General features: G+C 37.1%; 1 protein-coding gene across 22 annotated transcripts in view; it reads left to right on the plus strand.

Moving 5' to 3' along the window:
* Window positions 1-16,725, plus strand: part of ZFP14 (ZFP14 zinc finger protein) — a 35,667-nt gene extending 18,942 nt beyond the window's left edge. For 20 of the 22 annotated variants that reach the window (XM_019941212.3, XM_073796536.1, XM_019941206.3 and 17 more), the window contains one exon: window positions 11,387-16,725. In XM_019941212.3, the coding sequence (XP_019796771.2) occupies window positions 11,387-12,753 (1,367 nt within the window). In that variant the 3' untranslated portion in view covers window positions 12,754-16,725. Of the gene's footprint in view, window positions 1-6,611; window positions 9,194-11,386 lie in introns of those variants that run through there. The other 2 variants (XM_073796554.1, XM_073796553.1) reach the window with 2 other exon arrangements.
* The last annotated feature ends 1,522 nt before the right edge of the window (window positions 16,726-18,247 follow it).

An 18,247-nucleotide genomic window follows, 5' to 3' on the forward strand; every position in this document is an offset into this window, starting at 1 on the left:
CTGTCTTTTCTCCATTGTATATCCTTGTCTCCTTTGTATATCCTTGCCGACTTTGTCATAGATTAGTTGACCATAGGTGAGTGGGTTTATCTCTGTGCTTTCTATCGTGTTCCATTGATCTGTATTTCTGTTTTTGTGCTAGTACCATATTGTTTTGATTACTCTAGCTTTGTAGTATAGTCTGAAGTCAGGGAGTCTGATTCCTGCAGCTCCGTTTTTTTCCCTCAAGACTGCTTTGGCTCTTCGGGGTCTTTTGTGTCTCCATGCAAATTTAAAGATTTTTTGTTCTAGTTCCGCAAAAATGCCATTGGTAATTTGTTAAGGATTGCTTTGAATCTGTAGATTGCTTTGGGTAGTACAGTCATTTTCACAATGTTGATTCTTCCAATCCAAGAACATGGTATATCTCTCCATCTGTTGGTATCATCTTTAATTTCTTTCATCAGTGTCTTATAGTTTTCTGCATGCAGGTCTTTTGTCTCCCTCAGTAGGTTTATTCCTAGGCAGTTTATTCTTTTTGTTGCGGTGGTAAATGGGACTGTTTCCTTCATTTCTCTTTCAGATTTTTCATCATTAGTGTATAGGAATGCAAGAGATTACTGTGCATTAATTTTGTATCCTGCAACTTTACCAGATTCATTGATTAGCTCTAGTAGTTTTCTGGTAGCATCTTTAGGATTCTCTATGTATAGTATCATGTCATCTGCAAAGAGTGAGAGTTTTACTACTTCTTTTCCAATTTGTATTCCTTTTATTTCTTTTTCTTCTCTGATTGCCATGGGTAGGACTTCCAAAACTATGTTGAATAGTAATGGTGAGAGTGGACATCTTTGTCTTGTTCCTGCTCTTAGAGGAAATGCTTTCAGTTTTTCCCCATGGAGAATGATGTTTGCTGTGGGTTTGTCATATATGGCCTTTATTATGTTGAGGTAGGTTCCCTCTATACTCACTTTCTGGAGAGTTTTTATCATAAATGGGTGTTGAATTTTGTCAAAAGCATTTTCTGCATCTGTTGAGATGATCATATGGTTTTCGTTCTTCAATTTGTTAATATGGTGTATCACATTGATTGATTTGCATATACTGAAGAATTCTTGCATCCCTGGGATAAATCCCACTTGATCATGGTGTATGATCCTTTTAACGTGTTGTTGGATTCTGTTTGCTAGTATTTTGTTGAGGATTTTTATATCTATATCCATCAGTGATATTGGTCTGTAACTTTCTTTTCTTGTAGTATCTTTGTCTGGTTTTGGTATCAGGGTGGCGGTGGCCTCATAGAATGAGTTTGGGAGTGTTCCTTCCACTGCAATTTTTGGAAGAGTTTGAGAAGGATGGGTGTTAGCTCTTTTCTAAATGTTTGATAGAATTCATCTGTGAAGCCATCTGGTCCTGGACTTTTGTTTGTTAGAAGATTTTTAATCACAGTTTCAATTTCATTACTTGTGATTGGTCTGTTCATATTTTTTCTATTTATTCCTGGTTCAGTCTTGGAAGGTTATACCTTTCTAAGAATTTGTCCATTTCTTCCAGGTTGTCCATTTTATTGGCATAGAGTTGCTTGTAGTAGTCTCTTAGGATGCTTTGTATTTCTGTGGTGTCTGTTTAACTTCTCCTTTTTCATTTCTAATTTTACTGATTTGAGTCCTCTTCCTCTTTTTCTTGATGAGTCTGGCTAATGGTTTATCAATTTTGTTTATCTTCTCAAAGAACCAGCTGTTAGTTTTATTGATCCTTGCTACTGTTTTCTTTGTTTCTATTTCATTTATTTCTGCTCTGATCTTTATGATTTCTTTCCTTCTGCTAACTTTGGGTTGTTTTGTTCTTCTTTCTCTAGTTCCTTTAGGTGTAAGGTTAGATTGTTTATTTGAGATTTTTCTTGTTTCTTGAGGTAGGCTTGTATAGCTATAATCTTCCCTCTTAGAACTGCTTTTGCCGCATCCCATAGGTTTTGGATCGTCGTGTTTTCATTGTCATTTGTCTCTAGGTATTTTTTGATTTCCTCTGTGATTTCTTCAGTGATCTCCTGGTTATTTAGTAACGTATTGTTTAGGCTCCATGTGTTTGTGTTTTTTACGTTTTTTTCCCTGTAATAGATTTCTAATCGCATAGCGTTGTGGTTAGAAAAGATGCTTGATATGATTTCAATTTTCTTAAATTTACTGAGGCTTGATTTGTGACCCATGACGTGATCTATCCTGGAGAATGTTCCGTGCACACTTTAGAAGAAAGTGTAATCTGCTGTTTTTGGATGGAATGTCTTATAAATATCAATTAAATCTATCTGGTCTATTGTGTCATTTAAAGCTTCTGTTTCCTTATTTATTTTCATTTTGGATGATCTGCCCATTGGTGTAAGTGAGGTGTTAAAGTCCCTCACTGTTATAGTGTTACTGTCGATTTCCTCTTTTATAGCTGTTAGCAGTTGCCTTATGTATTGAGGTGCTCCTATGTTGGATGCATATATATTAATAATTGTTATATCTTCTTATTGGATTGATCCCTTGATCATTACGTAGTGTCCTTCCTTGTCTCTTGTAACATTCTTTATTTTAAAGTCTATTTTCTCTGTTACGAGTATTGCTAGCTTTCTTTTGATTTCCATTTGCATGGAATATCTTTTTCCATCCCCTCACTTTCAGTCTCTATGTGTCCGTAGGTCTGAAGTGGGTCTCTTGTATACAGCATATATATGAGTCTTGTTTTTGTATCCATTCAGCAAGCCTGTGTCTTTTGGTTGGAGCATTTAATCCATTCACGTTTAAGGTAATTATCGATATGTACCTATGACCATTTTCTTAATTGTTTTGGGTTTGTTTTTGTAGGTCCTTTTCTTCTCTTGTGTTTCCCACTTAGAGAAGTTCCTTTAGCATTTGTTGTAGAGCTGGTTTGGTGGTGCTGAATTCTCTTAGCTTTTGCTTGTCTGTAAAACTTTTGTTTTCTCCACCGAATCTGAATGAGATCATTGCTGGGTAGAGTAATCTTGGTTGTAGGTTTCATCACTTTAAGTGTATCATGCCACTCCCTTCTGGCTTGTAGAGTTTCTGCTGAGAAAGCAGCTGTTAACCTTATGGGAGTTCCCTTGTATGTTATTTGTCATTTTTCCCTTGCTGCTTTCAGTAAGTTTTCTTTGTCTTTAATTTTTGCCAATTTGATTACTATGTGTCTCAGCGTATTTCTCCTTGGGTTTATCCTGTATGGGACTCTCTGCACTTCCCGGAATTGGGTGACCATTTCCTTTCCCATGTTAGGGAAGTTTTTGACTATAATCTCTTCAAATATTTTCTTGGGTCCTTTCTCTCTCTCTTCTCCTTCTGGGACCCCTATAATGCGAATGTTGTTGCATTTAATGGTGTCCTCGAGGTCTCTTAGGCTGTCTTCATTTCTTTTCATTCTTTTCTCTTTATTCTGTTCCACAGCAGTGAATTCTTCCATTCTGTCTTCCAGGTCACTTATCCGTTCTTCTGCTTCAGTTGTTCTGCTATTGATTCCTTCTAGTGTATCTTTCATTTCAATTATTGTATTGTTCATCTCTGTTTGTTTGTTCTTTAATTCTTCTAAATCTTTGTTAAACATTTCTTGTATCTTCTCGATCTTTGCCTCCATTCTTTTTCCAAGGTCCTGCATCATCTTCACTATCATTATTCTGAATTCTTTTGCTGGAAGGTTGCCTATCTCCACTTCATTTAGTTGTTTTTCTGGTGTTTTATCTTGTTCCTTCATCTGGTACATAGCCCTCTACCTTTTCATTTTGTCTATCTTTCTGTGAATGTGGTTTTTGTTCCACAGGCTGCAGGATTATAGTTCTTCTTGCTTCTCAACAATATGTTTAACCTGAAAATTTTTTAATATTTTAATGCAGTTTTTTGTCATCAATGTCAATATTATTTTTGTTATTTTTTATTTTTTTTAAAGTATGTATTGTAATTTATTTTGATTGCTTCAGGTGTTAGTTGCAGGCACACAGGATCTTCGTTAAGGCATGTGGGATCTTTTTGTTGTGGCTCGCAGGCTCTTTGTTGCGTCACTTGGGCTTCTCTCTAGTTGTGGTGTGCAGGCTCCAGGGCACGTGGGCTCTGTAGTTAGTGACACACAGCCTCTCTATTTGAGGCGCACGTGCTCAGTAGTTGTCGTGCACAGGCTTAGTTGTCCCGTGGCATGTGAGATCTTAGTTCTCTGACCAGGGATCAAACCTGCGTCCCCTCATTGGAAGGTGGATTGTTTACCACTAGACCACCAGGGAAGTCCCTGTATGATTACTGGAGCTTTTTAGTGTGCCTCTACTAACCTTTGGAGTATTCCCTTCTTATTAGTCTTCTTTTCCAGTTTTTAAAAAATTATTGGTTATTTCTCCATATAGATTCTTGAATTAACATGTCTAATTCTAGGAAAAAATAAATTCATTGGTATTTTTAATTTGGATTGTGTTAATTTTATTCTACCTCTCTGTTTGCATAAAATGCATCTGTTGGATCTTACAGCAAGATTGCTTTTCTAAGGAGCATTATAAGAAAGAAAGAAATCATTTGACTGTCATATTATTTCTGTTAAAAGACTAACTTTCTAGTTCTAGAAGAGAAATTATTTTCTTCTTCCTCTTGTTGAGTAGAATTTTCCACTGGGATTCAGAATCACAGAGTATCAGTTAAAACTGCAAGCCACCTTATGGCCACCCCTCTTATGCTTTTGGGATCTCTCAGGAAGGAACCACATGGTGCTGATTTCTCTGAAAGCTGCTTTCTCCAAAGCAGGAGCAGCACTTCATCCAGGAGGTCTCAGAATTTTGCAGCTCAGGTGGAGTCATATCCTGATCTCTTTGGTTGCCCTGCTGAGACATCCTCCAGACTTCCCATGTTTTGGGGTCTGCTTGTGTCACCCTAAGAAATAGGGACTGTGTAGTGTAATCTCGTGGAGGTTTACCTGGATTTAGGGTGTCAGTTACCCCAGTTTTTCAGTAGTAGCTATATATTTGTGTAGAAAACCCCAAACAAAAATATTTCACTAATCCTTTTAAAACATATACTTAAGGGCTTCCCTGATGGCTCAGTGGTTTAGAATTCATCTGCCAATGCAGGGGACACGGGTTCGAGCCCTGGCCCGGGAAGATCCCACATGCCACGGAGCAACTAAGACCGTGTGCCACAACTACTGAGCCCACATGCCACAACTTCTGAAGCCAACATGCCTAGAGCCCATGGTCCACAACAAGAGAAGCCACCATAATGAGGAGTCTGCGCAGCACAACAAAGAGTACCCCCCACTTACTGCAACTAGAGAAAGCCCGCTCACAGCAATGAAGACCCAATGCAGGCAAAAATAAATTAATTAATTAAAAAAATTTTTAAAATAATAGAACATATACTTAAAAGCCATTTACACAAATGGATTTAAAGTGTAGTGTTGATCCTTAATTCGAATCAGTGTAGCATTATTGCATTGCATTAGGCCACTTATATCTCTGACCTACAGGCTTTTTCCATTCTAGGTGATAATCTGGTGACTAAAGTAAGCCATTACAAATTAATTTTTGGAACAGAGTTTGGGCAAAAAGAAAAATGACTTTTAGAGTTCATAATTAAATATTTCAGAACAAATAAAAAGAAGTAGAATATAGGTGAGTTAGAGGGACAAGACACTTTACATTCATTTTTTTTTTAAATGGACTTCATTCATAGTCTCCATTCACAGCAAAATTCAATGGAAGGTACAGAAATTTTCCACATACTCCCTGAGGATTGCATTATTTTTATAAGTTAGTGGGAATCTACATGTTTTTTGTGTTTACATTTTTATACTTTAAAAAATTCAGTTTATTGATGAATATATAATTGACATACATTAAAATTCACTCTTTTTAGTATCCAGTTTTAGGCATTTGAATAAACATATATAGTTATGTAACTACCACTACAATCAATTTTTAGAACAGTTCCTAAGTCTCCTCATGCTCCCAGTGTTTCTTCACTAAGTTAAATCTAGCTTTTGGGCTAAGAAATACACTTTTTATCATGTTAAGGAAGTAACTGTATATTCCTATTATTTTGAGTGCTTTTTTTTATAAATAATGAGTGCTGAGTTAATGTCAGATGGCTTTCCAGTGTCTTTAGAAATAAGTGTATAATTTTAATCCTTAGAATAATTAATATTATAGGGATTTCCTTGGCAGTCCAGTGGTTAAGACTCCATGCTTCCAATGCAGGGGGCATGGGTTCAGTCCCTGGTCAGGTAACTAAGATTCCACATGCTGTGTGGCCAAAAAAATAAAATAAAATAAAAATAAATTTTAAAAAAGAATAATTAATATTATAAATTTTTTAGAAGATTTACTAATGTTGAACTGTCCTTCCATTCTCAGGGTAAGCCTCAGTTAGTTATGATATATTTTCTTTTAGTGTGCTATGAGTTTTGGCATGAAATTTTATAAGTGATATTGGCATATAGCTTTCCTTTACTAGGTTTAGATTTCATTTTTAAACTCACTTAAAAATAATTTGGGGGGCTTCCCTGGTGGCGCAGTGGTTAAGAATCCGCTTGCCTGTGCAGGGGACACGGGTTCGATCCCTGGTCCAGGAAGATCCCTCATGCCATGGAGCAACTAAGCCCATGCGCCACAACTACTAAGCCTGTGCACCACAACTACTGAAGCCTAAGTGCCTAGAGCCCATGCTCTGCAACAAGAGCAATGAGAAGCCTGCACACTGCAACCAAGAGTAGCCCCTGCTCGCTGCAGCTAGAGAAAGCCCACGTGCAACAACGAAGACCAAACGCAGCCAAAAATAAAATAAACTTTAAAAAATAACTTGGAAAAAAAATAACTTGGAATTATTTTCTTATTTTTAACTTGCTGGGCTACTTTAAATATTGTGCTACATGCTTTCTAAAGTTTTGATAATCTTCAAGATAGTTTTTGGAGAAGGTCTTTGACTACTTTCTCTATATTTTCTTAGAAAATTACCCTTTATTGCCACAGTAGTTCCTTACGATTTTCAAAATATTCTGTTTTATTAATAATTTGTTAGTGTCAAGAAGTGTAAAGGGTCTGAAATTTTACCCTACTTGCAAGCTAACAAGTAGCCTACAGCAGTGTCATGGATGCTGGCAGAAGACACAAGACTCCTAATCCAAAGGCAGAGGATTTTATTGCTCAAAGCACAACAAGCAACATGAACATCAACATATTTGCCTTGTTCCTCTTTGCCCACAAGTTCCATGGGGGTGATGCAGATAGTCCAGGTAGATACGTGAACATTCAGTGAGCTGCATTATGGGAGAGGACCCGGAGTTTAGAGAACCCAAATCTTTCATAATGGGTAATACACATGCATGACCTTTGCTTTGAGGGAGATACTACCTTTATTATATTGAACAGTTAGCAAACCTGTAGGTTGATTTAGAGAGAGAGAGTATCTCTGCCTTCCAAGGGTATTTGTTATACAAACATTCTCAAAATGATAGTCCAGAAAAAAGGTAGTCAGTGTTTCTGCTTGCAAGATATGCTCTGATACCTAGTTGCTGTTCTTTATTTTGTTTGAATGCTTTCCTTTTTTTCCTTAAAAAAAATATATTTTTTTAATTTATTATTTTTGGCTGTGTTGGGTCTTTGTAGCTGTGCACGGGCTTTCTCTAGTTGTGGCGAGCGGGGGCTGCTCTTCGTTGCGGTGCATGTGCTTCTCATTGCGGTGGCTTCTCTTGTTGCAGAGCACGAACTCTAGGAACGCAGGCTCAGTAGTTGTGACTTATGGGCTCCAGAGCGCAGGCTCAGTAGTTTTGGTGCACGGGCTTAGTCGCTCCATGGCATGAGGGATCTTCCTGGATCAGGGATTGAACCTGTGTCCCCTGCATTGGCAGGCAGAGTCTTAACTGCTGTGCCACCAGGGAAGTCCCTCCTGTTTTTTCTTATTATCTTAGCAGTTGGTTAATATATTTCATTTAATTTTTTCAAACAACCTGGGTTTTTCACTTGCATATTAATTTCATTATTTTACTGTTATCTAATTAATGGAATTCTGCATTTATTTTAATTTATTTTCTCCTGGGTTCCTCAGTATATTTTGTTGTTCTTAAGTTTTGAGTGGGATACTCATATATTTTTTTCTTTCATTTCTATTGCTCTATTTAAATGTATTGACGAATTTTCTTCTAAGATCTGTAGCTCTATTTCATAGATTCTTGATAATGTGGTGTTTTCAGTATTCTAGAAATTCTTCAATTTTTTTAAATTTAGTAAATAGTTTTAAATTTTTGAAGTGAAGATGTCTCTTGGTTTTAAGATTTTATTTCTCATTTTGTTTCACAGTGATCAAGCAATGATTTGAGTCATTTCAACAGTTTTATACATTTATACGGTAGTCACAGAAAAATACTTTCCTATCTCTCCTATCCCATCTTCTCCCATCTCTTTTCTTACTTCATTTGCATTTAGATATTCTTCACTCAAGTCCCCCATCTGGGTCACTGTCTTCAAGCCCACATCTAACATAGCCTTTATTTGTACTCTCTTGTACTCAGGTGATACCAAATCCCATTCCATAGTTGACAGCCATTCTTCTGTACTCAATATCTACACACGCCTTTTTGCTCAGGATTTCATAAGCCTGTCAATATTAGCATGATTGAAAAATATTTGAGATCATTCTCTGGGAAGTACGAAAGTTTCTGCGGCTATGTAGGATTGGAGAGGAGCACCTAGGGAAGATATGGAGGAGCAAGTGTTTGAGTAAATGTAGCACTGATGTAGTAATCGTATGAACTCTGGTGGAGATAAGCAAGTCATTGTAGTACAGTATAAAAGATTAGAGGCAGGGCCTCCCTGGTGGTGCAGCGGTCACAAATCCACCTGCTAGTGCAGGGGACACCAGTTTGAGCCCTGGTCTGGGAAGATCTCACATGCTGCGGAGCAGCTAGACCCGTGCACCACAACTACTGAGCCTGCACTCTAGAGCCCACAAGCCACAACTACTGAGCCCACGTGCCACAACTACTGATGCCTGCATGCCACAACTCCTGAAGCCTGCATGACACAACTACTGAAGCCTGAGCACCTAGAGCCCGTGCTCCACAACAAGAGAAGCCACCTCAATGAGAAGCCCACGCACTGCAATGAAGAGTAGCCCCTGCTCACTGCAACTAGATAAAGCCTGCGCACAGCAACAAAGACCCAACACAGCCAGAAATAAAATAAATTAAAAAAAAGGTTAGAGACGGATGTATATATTTGTTAGTGATTACATAATTGTGGGAATTAAATGAGTAACATCTATTGTGAATTTGGGGTTGCTTATTCAATAGTAAGTGAACTTAGAATCGTTTCTGCCACTGGGAAAACTTAGGGGTAAGAGACTAATGGAATAACAAGTGAGAAAATTAATAAATATGTTATTGCAATGTTATAGAGACGAGCAACATGTTTCTGGGATAGAGCATAAAGTGCTTAGACTTAAATAGGATCAGCAGGAATATCTTTTCTGAAGAAGTGATTTTTGATTTGAGATCTGAGGATGAAGAGAAGTCAAGCACACAAAATCAGAGGATTTCTCAAAGAAGGAGCAACCTGTCAAGAGCCCTATTTAATGGCAACAGTTGCATTAAACATTAAACAGTGCATTTTGTGAGCTGAAAAGAGGCCTTTATGGCATGAACAGAGAAAGTAAATGGGAGAGGAGTTGATAAGCAGAAGCCTTATTATTCATGCTCAGGTATTTCTGTTTTATTCTAATTGTAAAGAGAAATCATTGAAAACGTTTAAGTAGAGAGACTCAAACATTGATCAGCAACAGGGTCATTTATTGCCAGATATAAAAAAGAACAAAACAAAAACATGTGCAGGAACTAGTCCTGTAGATCTTGTTTCAGTCAAACATCTCTGTATAGTTTTAACAGACCTTTAGGTGATTCTTACACACACTTAAATCAGGCCTCCACTGATTTACCTTGTTTGCCTAATCACCAACCTCACCTCCATTCCTGAACTTTCTTTATTCTCTGTTTCCTTTGCCTTGTTTTGAAATGTATGAGAATATAGTCTGTTCCATAATACAGTTAATAATCCGTAATACAAATTAGCTTAGTAATGATATGAAGTCGGGAATGATATCAGTATAATGTGGAACTTAGTTGTTTCACAGGTAATTTTCCTGGTTGAATAGTGCCAGAATGGTAGAAATAGATTTATAACATTCAGCAGGAAAGGCAAAAGCCTTTAATTTGATACTTTATTGTTAAGAGCCCTTACACCTCCATATTAAGAAAATTAATAATAAATGCCTACATTCAGGCTCCCTCCCCAGACATGGATACCATCAACCTTGCATGTCTCCTAGCTGATGACAGGTTTCACTTCATCCTATTTCCATCTTAATGGTAGCCTCACTGGCTCAGGGCTTTATTTTCATGTACAATGTCTCAGCACCTGAAATCCAGTGTTTTCAATTTTTTGTGTGCATTTTAATATCCATGATGCAGCCTTCAGCTGTGTTGAGCTGCCTTTCAGGTTATCTCTTGAGATATCAATTATTATATTTGTTAGTGCTCTGCCAATAAAGTTGCATAGATTTGAGTGTTCTTCTCCAGCCCTGTTTTCCCCATAAACTCTAATTTTTGGTGTGTAATTTTACAGAAGATAGGTTTTTTTAGGTACACATATGTGTTATTGTAGCAAGAATGCCTATCTTCTAGAGATGTCTAATCCATTCACTGGTAATGATGCTGAAAATTCAGCCTTTGTGCACCAGTGCCATATCAAATCTTGGAGACAGAGGTTTGGGTGAAGTAGAAAAGAATAGCTTTATTGCTTTGCCAGGCAAACGGGGACACAGCAGGCTAGTGCTTCAAGAACTGTGTGTCCCAACCCAGGAGGATTTGGTGAGTTTTATAGCAGTGGTTCAAGGACGGGGTTGCTGATAAGGATCAGGTTGTGTGCAGGGCCTGTATTCCTTTAATCTGGCCTCAGGTGGTCTCCTGATGAGCGTCTCGAGGTTATCAAACTGTGACTTTCTCTCTGGAACATCTTCTGTTTGGTGCCGGTTTTAGTTCTGCAGAAGAACTCAAAGATACTGTTATGTGTATCCCTTGAGGTAGAACCAGGACACCCCAAGGCTGTACTGTTGTTTCTTGACTACTCCTTCCTTGTTTCTGCATCCCCTCCCTTCCCTGATGAGCAACTGTTCGAATTTGCCCTTTGGGACTCAGGGAAGGTCATGGAGGCTGGAGTCTGTTCCCTGCAAACAAAGAAATGGGGAACACAGAAAGGCTTCCGTGCCCAGGAGCCCCCCAGAGTCCTGCTCAGTTTCAGTAATAGGCATTATTTTAGGTGCTTTTTATTTCTGTATAGTTTTCTTTCTTCTGGAACCGGAAAACAGCGTGTGTTTGCTTTCTTGTTTTCTTTCAGATTTGGAGTCCAGATACAGGACCAATACTTTATCTCCAGAAAAGGACATTTATGAAATATATTCATTCCAGTGGGAGATAATGGAAAGAATTAAAAGCTATGGCCTTCAAGACTCCTTTTTTAGAAATGATTGGGAATGCAAAAGCAAGATTGAGGGGCAAAAGGAACCACGAGAGGGATATTTTGGGCAAGTGAAAATTGCTTCTGAAAAAATGTCCACTTACAAAAGGCATAATCTTCTTGCTGAGTATCAGAGAATTCATAATGGAGAAAAGTTATATGAATGTAAGGAATGTAGGAAGACCTTTATTCGTCGCTCAACACTTAGTCAACACCTGAGAATTCATACTGGTGAAAAACCTTACAAATGTAAAGAATGTGGGCAGGCCTTTAGACAGCGTGCACACCTTATTAGACATCACAAACTTCATACTGGTGAGAAACCCTATGAATGTAAGGAATGTGGGAAGGCCTTTACAGTCCTCCAAGAACTTACTCAACATCAGAGACTTCATACTGGTGAAAAGCCCTATGAATGTAAGGAATGTGGGAAGGCCTTTAGAGTACATCAGCAGCTTGCTCGACATCAGAGAATTCACACTGGTGAGAAGCCCTATGAATGTAAGGCATGTGGGAAGACTTTTAGGCAGTGTACACACCTTACTCGACATCAGAGACTTCATACTTCTGAGAAGCTCTATGAATGTAAGGAATGTGGGAAGGCCTTCGTATGTGGTCCAGACCTTAGAATACATCAGAAAATTCATTTTGGGGAGAAGCCCTATGAATGTAAGGAATGTGGAAAGGCTTTTAGAATATGCCAACAGCTTACTGTCCATCAGAGTATTCATACTGGTGAGAAACCCTATGAATGTAAAGAGTGTGGGAAGACTTTTAGATTAAGGCAACAACTTGTTCGCCATCAGAGAATTCATACTCGTGAGAAACCCTATGAATGTATGGAATGTTGGAAGACCTTTAGTAGTTACTCACAACTTATTTCCCATCAGAGCATTCATATTGGTGAGAGACCTTATGAATGTGAAGAATGTGGGAAGGCCTTTAGACTACTCTCACAACTTACTCAACATCAGAGTATTCATACTGGTGAGAAACCTTATGAATGTAAGGAATGTAGAAAGCCTTTTAGATTGCTCTCACAACTTACTCAACATCAGAGTATTCATACTGGAGAGAAACCTTATGAATGTAAGGAATGTGGTAAAGCTTTTAGACTTTATTCTTTTCTTACTCAACACCAGAGAATTCATACTGGTGAGAAACCCTACAAATGTAAGGAATGTAAGAAGGCCTTTAGACAACATTCACACCTTACTCAGCATCAGAAAATTCATAATGGGATTTAATACAAGAAGGCTTTCAAATGTACATGTTACAGAACATCAGAAAATTCATTTTTGAGAAAATTTGTTTCATGCTCATAACTAAGCATTAAGAAGTTTATATTTCAGAAAAAATTGTTGCTTTAAAACCTTCCACCACCATTCAGACATTGTATATCTTCAGCAAATTTATATGAGGAAATAATATAATGAATACAGGAAAATCTTTAGCCTTATCTATCATTATCACCATTTCACCCCTTTATTACCAGTGTGTTATTAGATAAGGTACTTAAATTTCTGTGCCTCATTTTGCTCACTTGTAAAATGGTGATAGTAGTACCTATGTATATTAGTTATTTATTGCTGTGTAATAAATTACCACAAACTTAGTAGCTTAAAATAATACACATTATCTCAGTTTCTGTGGGTCAGGAGTCTAGGCATAACTTAGTTGGGTTCTCTGCTTCAGGGCCTCTCACAAGGCTAAAATCAAGATTTCAACCATGGCTGAGTCTCATTGGAAGGCTCAACTGGGGAAGGGATGCACTTCCAACCTCATGTGGTTGTTGACTGAATTAATTCACTGAGGGCTGTTGCGCTGAGGTCCTCAGTTTCTAGCTGGCTGTTGGCTAAATGCTGACTTCAATTCCTTGTTACATGGGCCTCTTCAAGGTGGCTGCTTACTTCATCAGAGTGTGCAAGCCAAGGAAGCAAGAGGCTGCTAGCATCAAAGAAGCTATCGTCTTGTGTAATCTAATCATTGAAATGACATTATTTCATCACCTTTTCTATCTTCTTTTGGTTAGAAACAAGGAACTAGGCCACCCTACACTCAAGGGAACAGGCTTACACAAGAGTATGAATGCCAGGAGGAAGGGACCACTGGGGCCAATTCAGAGTCAGCCTGCTACATCATGTAATAGAATTGTTGTGAGGAGTGAGTAGTTAATACTTGGAAAAATAGCAGCCACATAGCATGTTTTCTGTAAATATTACCTATAGTTGTTATTAACATCATTAGTATTAGTGAATTCATATGAGAGGAATATCCTATAGAAGTAATAAATGTAGAAATGCCTCCTGTCACTGCTCAGCACTTACTAAACTTAAGATAATTTATTCTGGATAAAATCTAGGAGGTTATACTGAATGTGAGAAGTTCTTCATCACTTGAGCTGCATCCGAAATTTCATGCTGAAAAGAAACCTTATGAATTTTATGAATATGAGGTTGTTAAGAGTATAACTATTGGAAGAATCAAAGAGAAATACGAAATTATTTTCCCATAATAAATTCCAAAGAGTAAATGTTTTATAATCTCTCATCTCTGACCACCATTCAATTAATTAGAAATTATCAAAAAGGTGGCATAAAGGAACTAACCACTTGGAAATTTAATTGTGTGTTTGTGTGTGTGTGTGTGTGTATGATACTCTTGTATAAAAGAAAGAAAACATTCCATTACAGTCAATATACTTTTTGATGCTCAAATTGCCCCATCTTCAGCCAGTGGGAGTTGGGTCTTTTCACATGATCCCAATAGCAGTTTGATAATTTGCTCAGTTATGGCTGCTATGGGAAATGCTTGGGTACCAACTAATTATTCTGAAAACCAATAAATAAATGGAAAAATAAGTATTTATTTTGCTTTTCCCATGTGAATCAAGTTTCAGAGTCACCCAAAACTCATCAAATTAATTTTTTTTTAATTTAAGAAATCTCACCAGTAAATACAGAAAAATTGATAGGATTAGAAAATTTTTCTAGTTCCTAATGGAATAATGGGTCCAGGAAATGATCTTCAGTGGATATTAAAACTATTTGGGAAACAGTTTATAGTGAGAACGTTACATTTGATTTATCAAGCTGACCACCTCTGAGCCCTTTATTCAATTTTAACGTCTATAAAGGTGGGACTATCAGACAATAGGCACCTCCTGATACAATGCAATTAGGAAGTACATACCACTACCTATGAAGTCTTATTGCCAGAATAATAAACTGAAGGAATCAAACCTTTAAATCAAAAATTTTAAAGCCAAGAATTTGGGGAATAGATGAAAAAGTAAATGGCACCGCAAGGAAGCAGCCAAGCAGATCCAGAATGTGTAAAATTCTACAAAACAAATGACCTGATTTCTTCAACTAATGAGTGGCATGAAAAAGAAAAGAAGGGCACTGTTAACAGATTAAAAAAGACGAGGCATATCAACTAAATTCAATATGTGGGTATTATTTGGACCCAGATTGAACAAAATGTAAGACAACATTTTGGAGACTGGGGGAAATGTGGACATGCACTGAGTATTAAATGATTTTTAGAAATATTAGATTTGTTTGTTAGGGATGATAATGTCAACGTGGTTATTAAAAGATAGAACATCCTATGTGTTAGAGATACATATATATGAAATAAGATACCCAGATTTGCATTAAAATAACTCCAGCAAAAGAAAAAGAAAGCAAATTGGCAAAGAGCTAGAAAGTAGATTAGCAAAATGTTGATAATTACTGAAGTAGAGTAGCTGTTTATGGAGGGTTCATTGTTTTAACATTTTTACCTTTTTATGTATTTGAAGTAATATTTAAAATCAAAGCTGAAATTATACACTACTTAAGAAATGATTGTTAATGAGATGCCTGCATATCTAAATTTGTCAGATGTAACCAAAGTTCTATTCAGTGAGAAATGTGTGCCCCCGAATGCATTAAGGAAACGTCGTTTGTGGGCCCAGTCTTCATCTTCTTCACTTACCTGCAGCAATCAGTGCTGGGCCTGTCATGTAGATAAATGTATTAAAGGAATGAATAAGCATTTATGTCAAGAAACAAGAAACAGAACAAAGTCAAACCAACACAAGAGAAGCAAAGTACAAGTGAAAGTAGAAATTAAGAGATTAGACACTAGTAGACTTCCAATGTTAATGACTGTATCTTGGCAGGTCTAATCAAGGAAAAGAAAATGAAATATAAACATTCAGCATTATGATAAAAGTGATTACAGATTATCAATAAATTTTCCTTTTAATTATAAGGTAACACTGTATGTACTATATGTATTCCAATATATGTAAAAATACAGATGGATTACATTTTCTTCTCTATAAGTATGTTATCACAATTGACTGTGCTCTAGAACCCACAGACCAACAAATAAATGTGTGTGTGTACGAAGTTCCTGTTTAAGGAAAAAATCTGATAGTTGTGTAGGTAAAAACCTTAAGAATAGATAATCCTTAACAAGATTTTACTAATTAATTTTACACAGGTGAAATAATCTGATACAAAACTAGATGAAGATGAAGAGCAAAATCTAGACCAACTTCACTTATGAAAATTCTATTCTTCATAATTCTAAATAGTTATATTTAGAATTTCTTACAAAATCAGTCTTCACTAATAGGCCAGTGTTTTGCCTTTCCCAAGTACAAAGTAGCTCCAGAAGACCAGTGTTTAACCAACATTCTCCACAAGTTTGCTTCAGAGAATACTAGTCCTTGATGATATTTTAAAAAATATATCTGGGGAAAAACTGTAAATGAAACAAAGGATAAAGTATCTACTTCTGGGGGAAATCCGAGTACACATTATCAGCTTGTCGAAAGATGTATTAAAGAAATTTTCATTTAACATAGTGTATCTCAAATTTACTTCATTGTGCACTTCTCACTCCAAATACCTTTTAACACCTTTAGAATGTGAACCACTTTGGTAGATGCTACCATAACCACAATGAATGTCTTCAAGGATGTCATTTCAGACATGGTGAGTGATTGTGTTGGGAAGGGGTGAGGAAGGGCACTTTTCTTTTGCAGCTCACATTATACTCTGAAAGCAGCTTCCTGCTTGAATGGAAGGCTAGTGATTTTCTATAGAATGGAAAAGATTCCAGCCTGGTGCTTGATAATGTATGTATTAAACATGCTTAAATATTCTATTAAACAGTGATTAGGACAAAATGATTTTTCATTGTAATAAAAATGCTATATTGAATACCATTTTGTGCGGGTTTTTTTTTCTTATTTTTAGTTTTTGGAATCAAGCCAGTTTATTGAGGGGCTTTGGGGGAGAGTCGAAAGGCTGGGAGGACAATGAGATCCGATGTCCTTCTCCCAGCCGGGACCTCCCCAGCTTCACAGTCGCTGAAAGCCGTTTTCTTATTTCTTTGAAGAGTTGAGACTCAAAGGTGCATATCTAGAAGTGCTGTGTATACTGTGTTTCACATATTGCTAGATTATTGCTCCATCATTGCACCACTACTGAATCCCTTCAGTTATTGAATATGAGTGTCTGTACTTCCCTGATTGCAAGTGAATTGAGCACATTTTTTCATATGTGTTTATTGGCCAATTATGTTTCCCTTAGTGCTTTTTTTTTTTTTTTTTTTTTTTTTTTTTTTTTTTTTTTGCGGTACGCGGACCTCTCACTGTTGTGGCCTCTCCCTTTGAGGAGCACAGGCTCCAAACGCGCAGGCTCAGTGGCCATGGCCCACGGGCCCAGCCGCTCCGCGGCATGTGGGATCTTCCCGGACCGGGCACGAACCCGTGTCCCCTGCATTGGCAGGCAGACTCTCAACCACTGCGCCACCAGGGAAACCCCCTTAGTGCTTTTTTTATTCATGCATTTTCTCTCTTTCTTTCTGGGTTATCTCACTGATTTTTTTAGGATTTTTAAAATAATCCAGGTATTGATAATTCCAGGTATTACACATTTATAAATGTTGGACTTATTTTCTCTCAAGGTGGCTTGTGTTTTCACTGTGTTATGGTGTTTATTGTTTTGCATACAGTTTTCATTTTAAGCCATACCAAATAATTGTATTCTTTTTTCTTTTTTATATTTTGTTTTCTGCCATGTATCTGCAAATAGAAATAAGTTCCCTCAATATTTTTTATTATTTATTTTATTTCTATTTCTTATTGCAGTAGCTGGAGTTTTCAGAATAAAGTTGAATACTAGTGGGAATAACTTCCCTCATTTTTCCAATTTAATGGAAATCACATATCTATTTAAACATTTAGTATAATGCTTATTGACTTAGAGTAAATAGTCTGTCATATGTAAGTAGTTTCATTCAGTCCCTGTTCTACTTAATGCCTGTTAGATTTTGTTGGGAGCTATTTTATCATTTGTTGGTGTGAACCTGTTTTTTCTCCTTTAATTTTCTGATGTGATGAATTATGCAGATTTCTTGACAAATTCAGGGGTTCCTACAACCATTCTTAGGTTGAGTAGTTTACTACAACAACTGACCCAACTCAGGAATGTAGTGCAGTTATGATTAGTTTTATTACAGTGAAAAGATACAAATTAGAATCAGCTAAAGGGAGAGATGGATGCCTAGGACAAAGTGTGGGAGGGATCCAAATGTGGAGCTTCTGGTCATCTTCTCCTTGAACACAAGGATGTCATTATCTCCTCTTGGCTATGAGTTGTGACAATATGCACAAGAAAGCTTGCCCAAGTCTGTGGTCTCCAGATTTTTTGTTGGTGCTCACATTCTGTCCATGAGGTT

Source organism: Tursiops truncatus, chromosome 19 (genome assembly GCF_011762595.2).
Source record: "Tursiops truncatus isolate mTurTru1 chromosome 19, mTurTru1.mat.Y, whole genome shotgun sequence".
NCBI lineage: Eukaryota > Metazoa > Chordata > Mammalia > Artiodactyla > Delphinidae > Tursiops > Tursiops truncatus.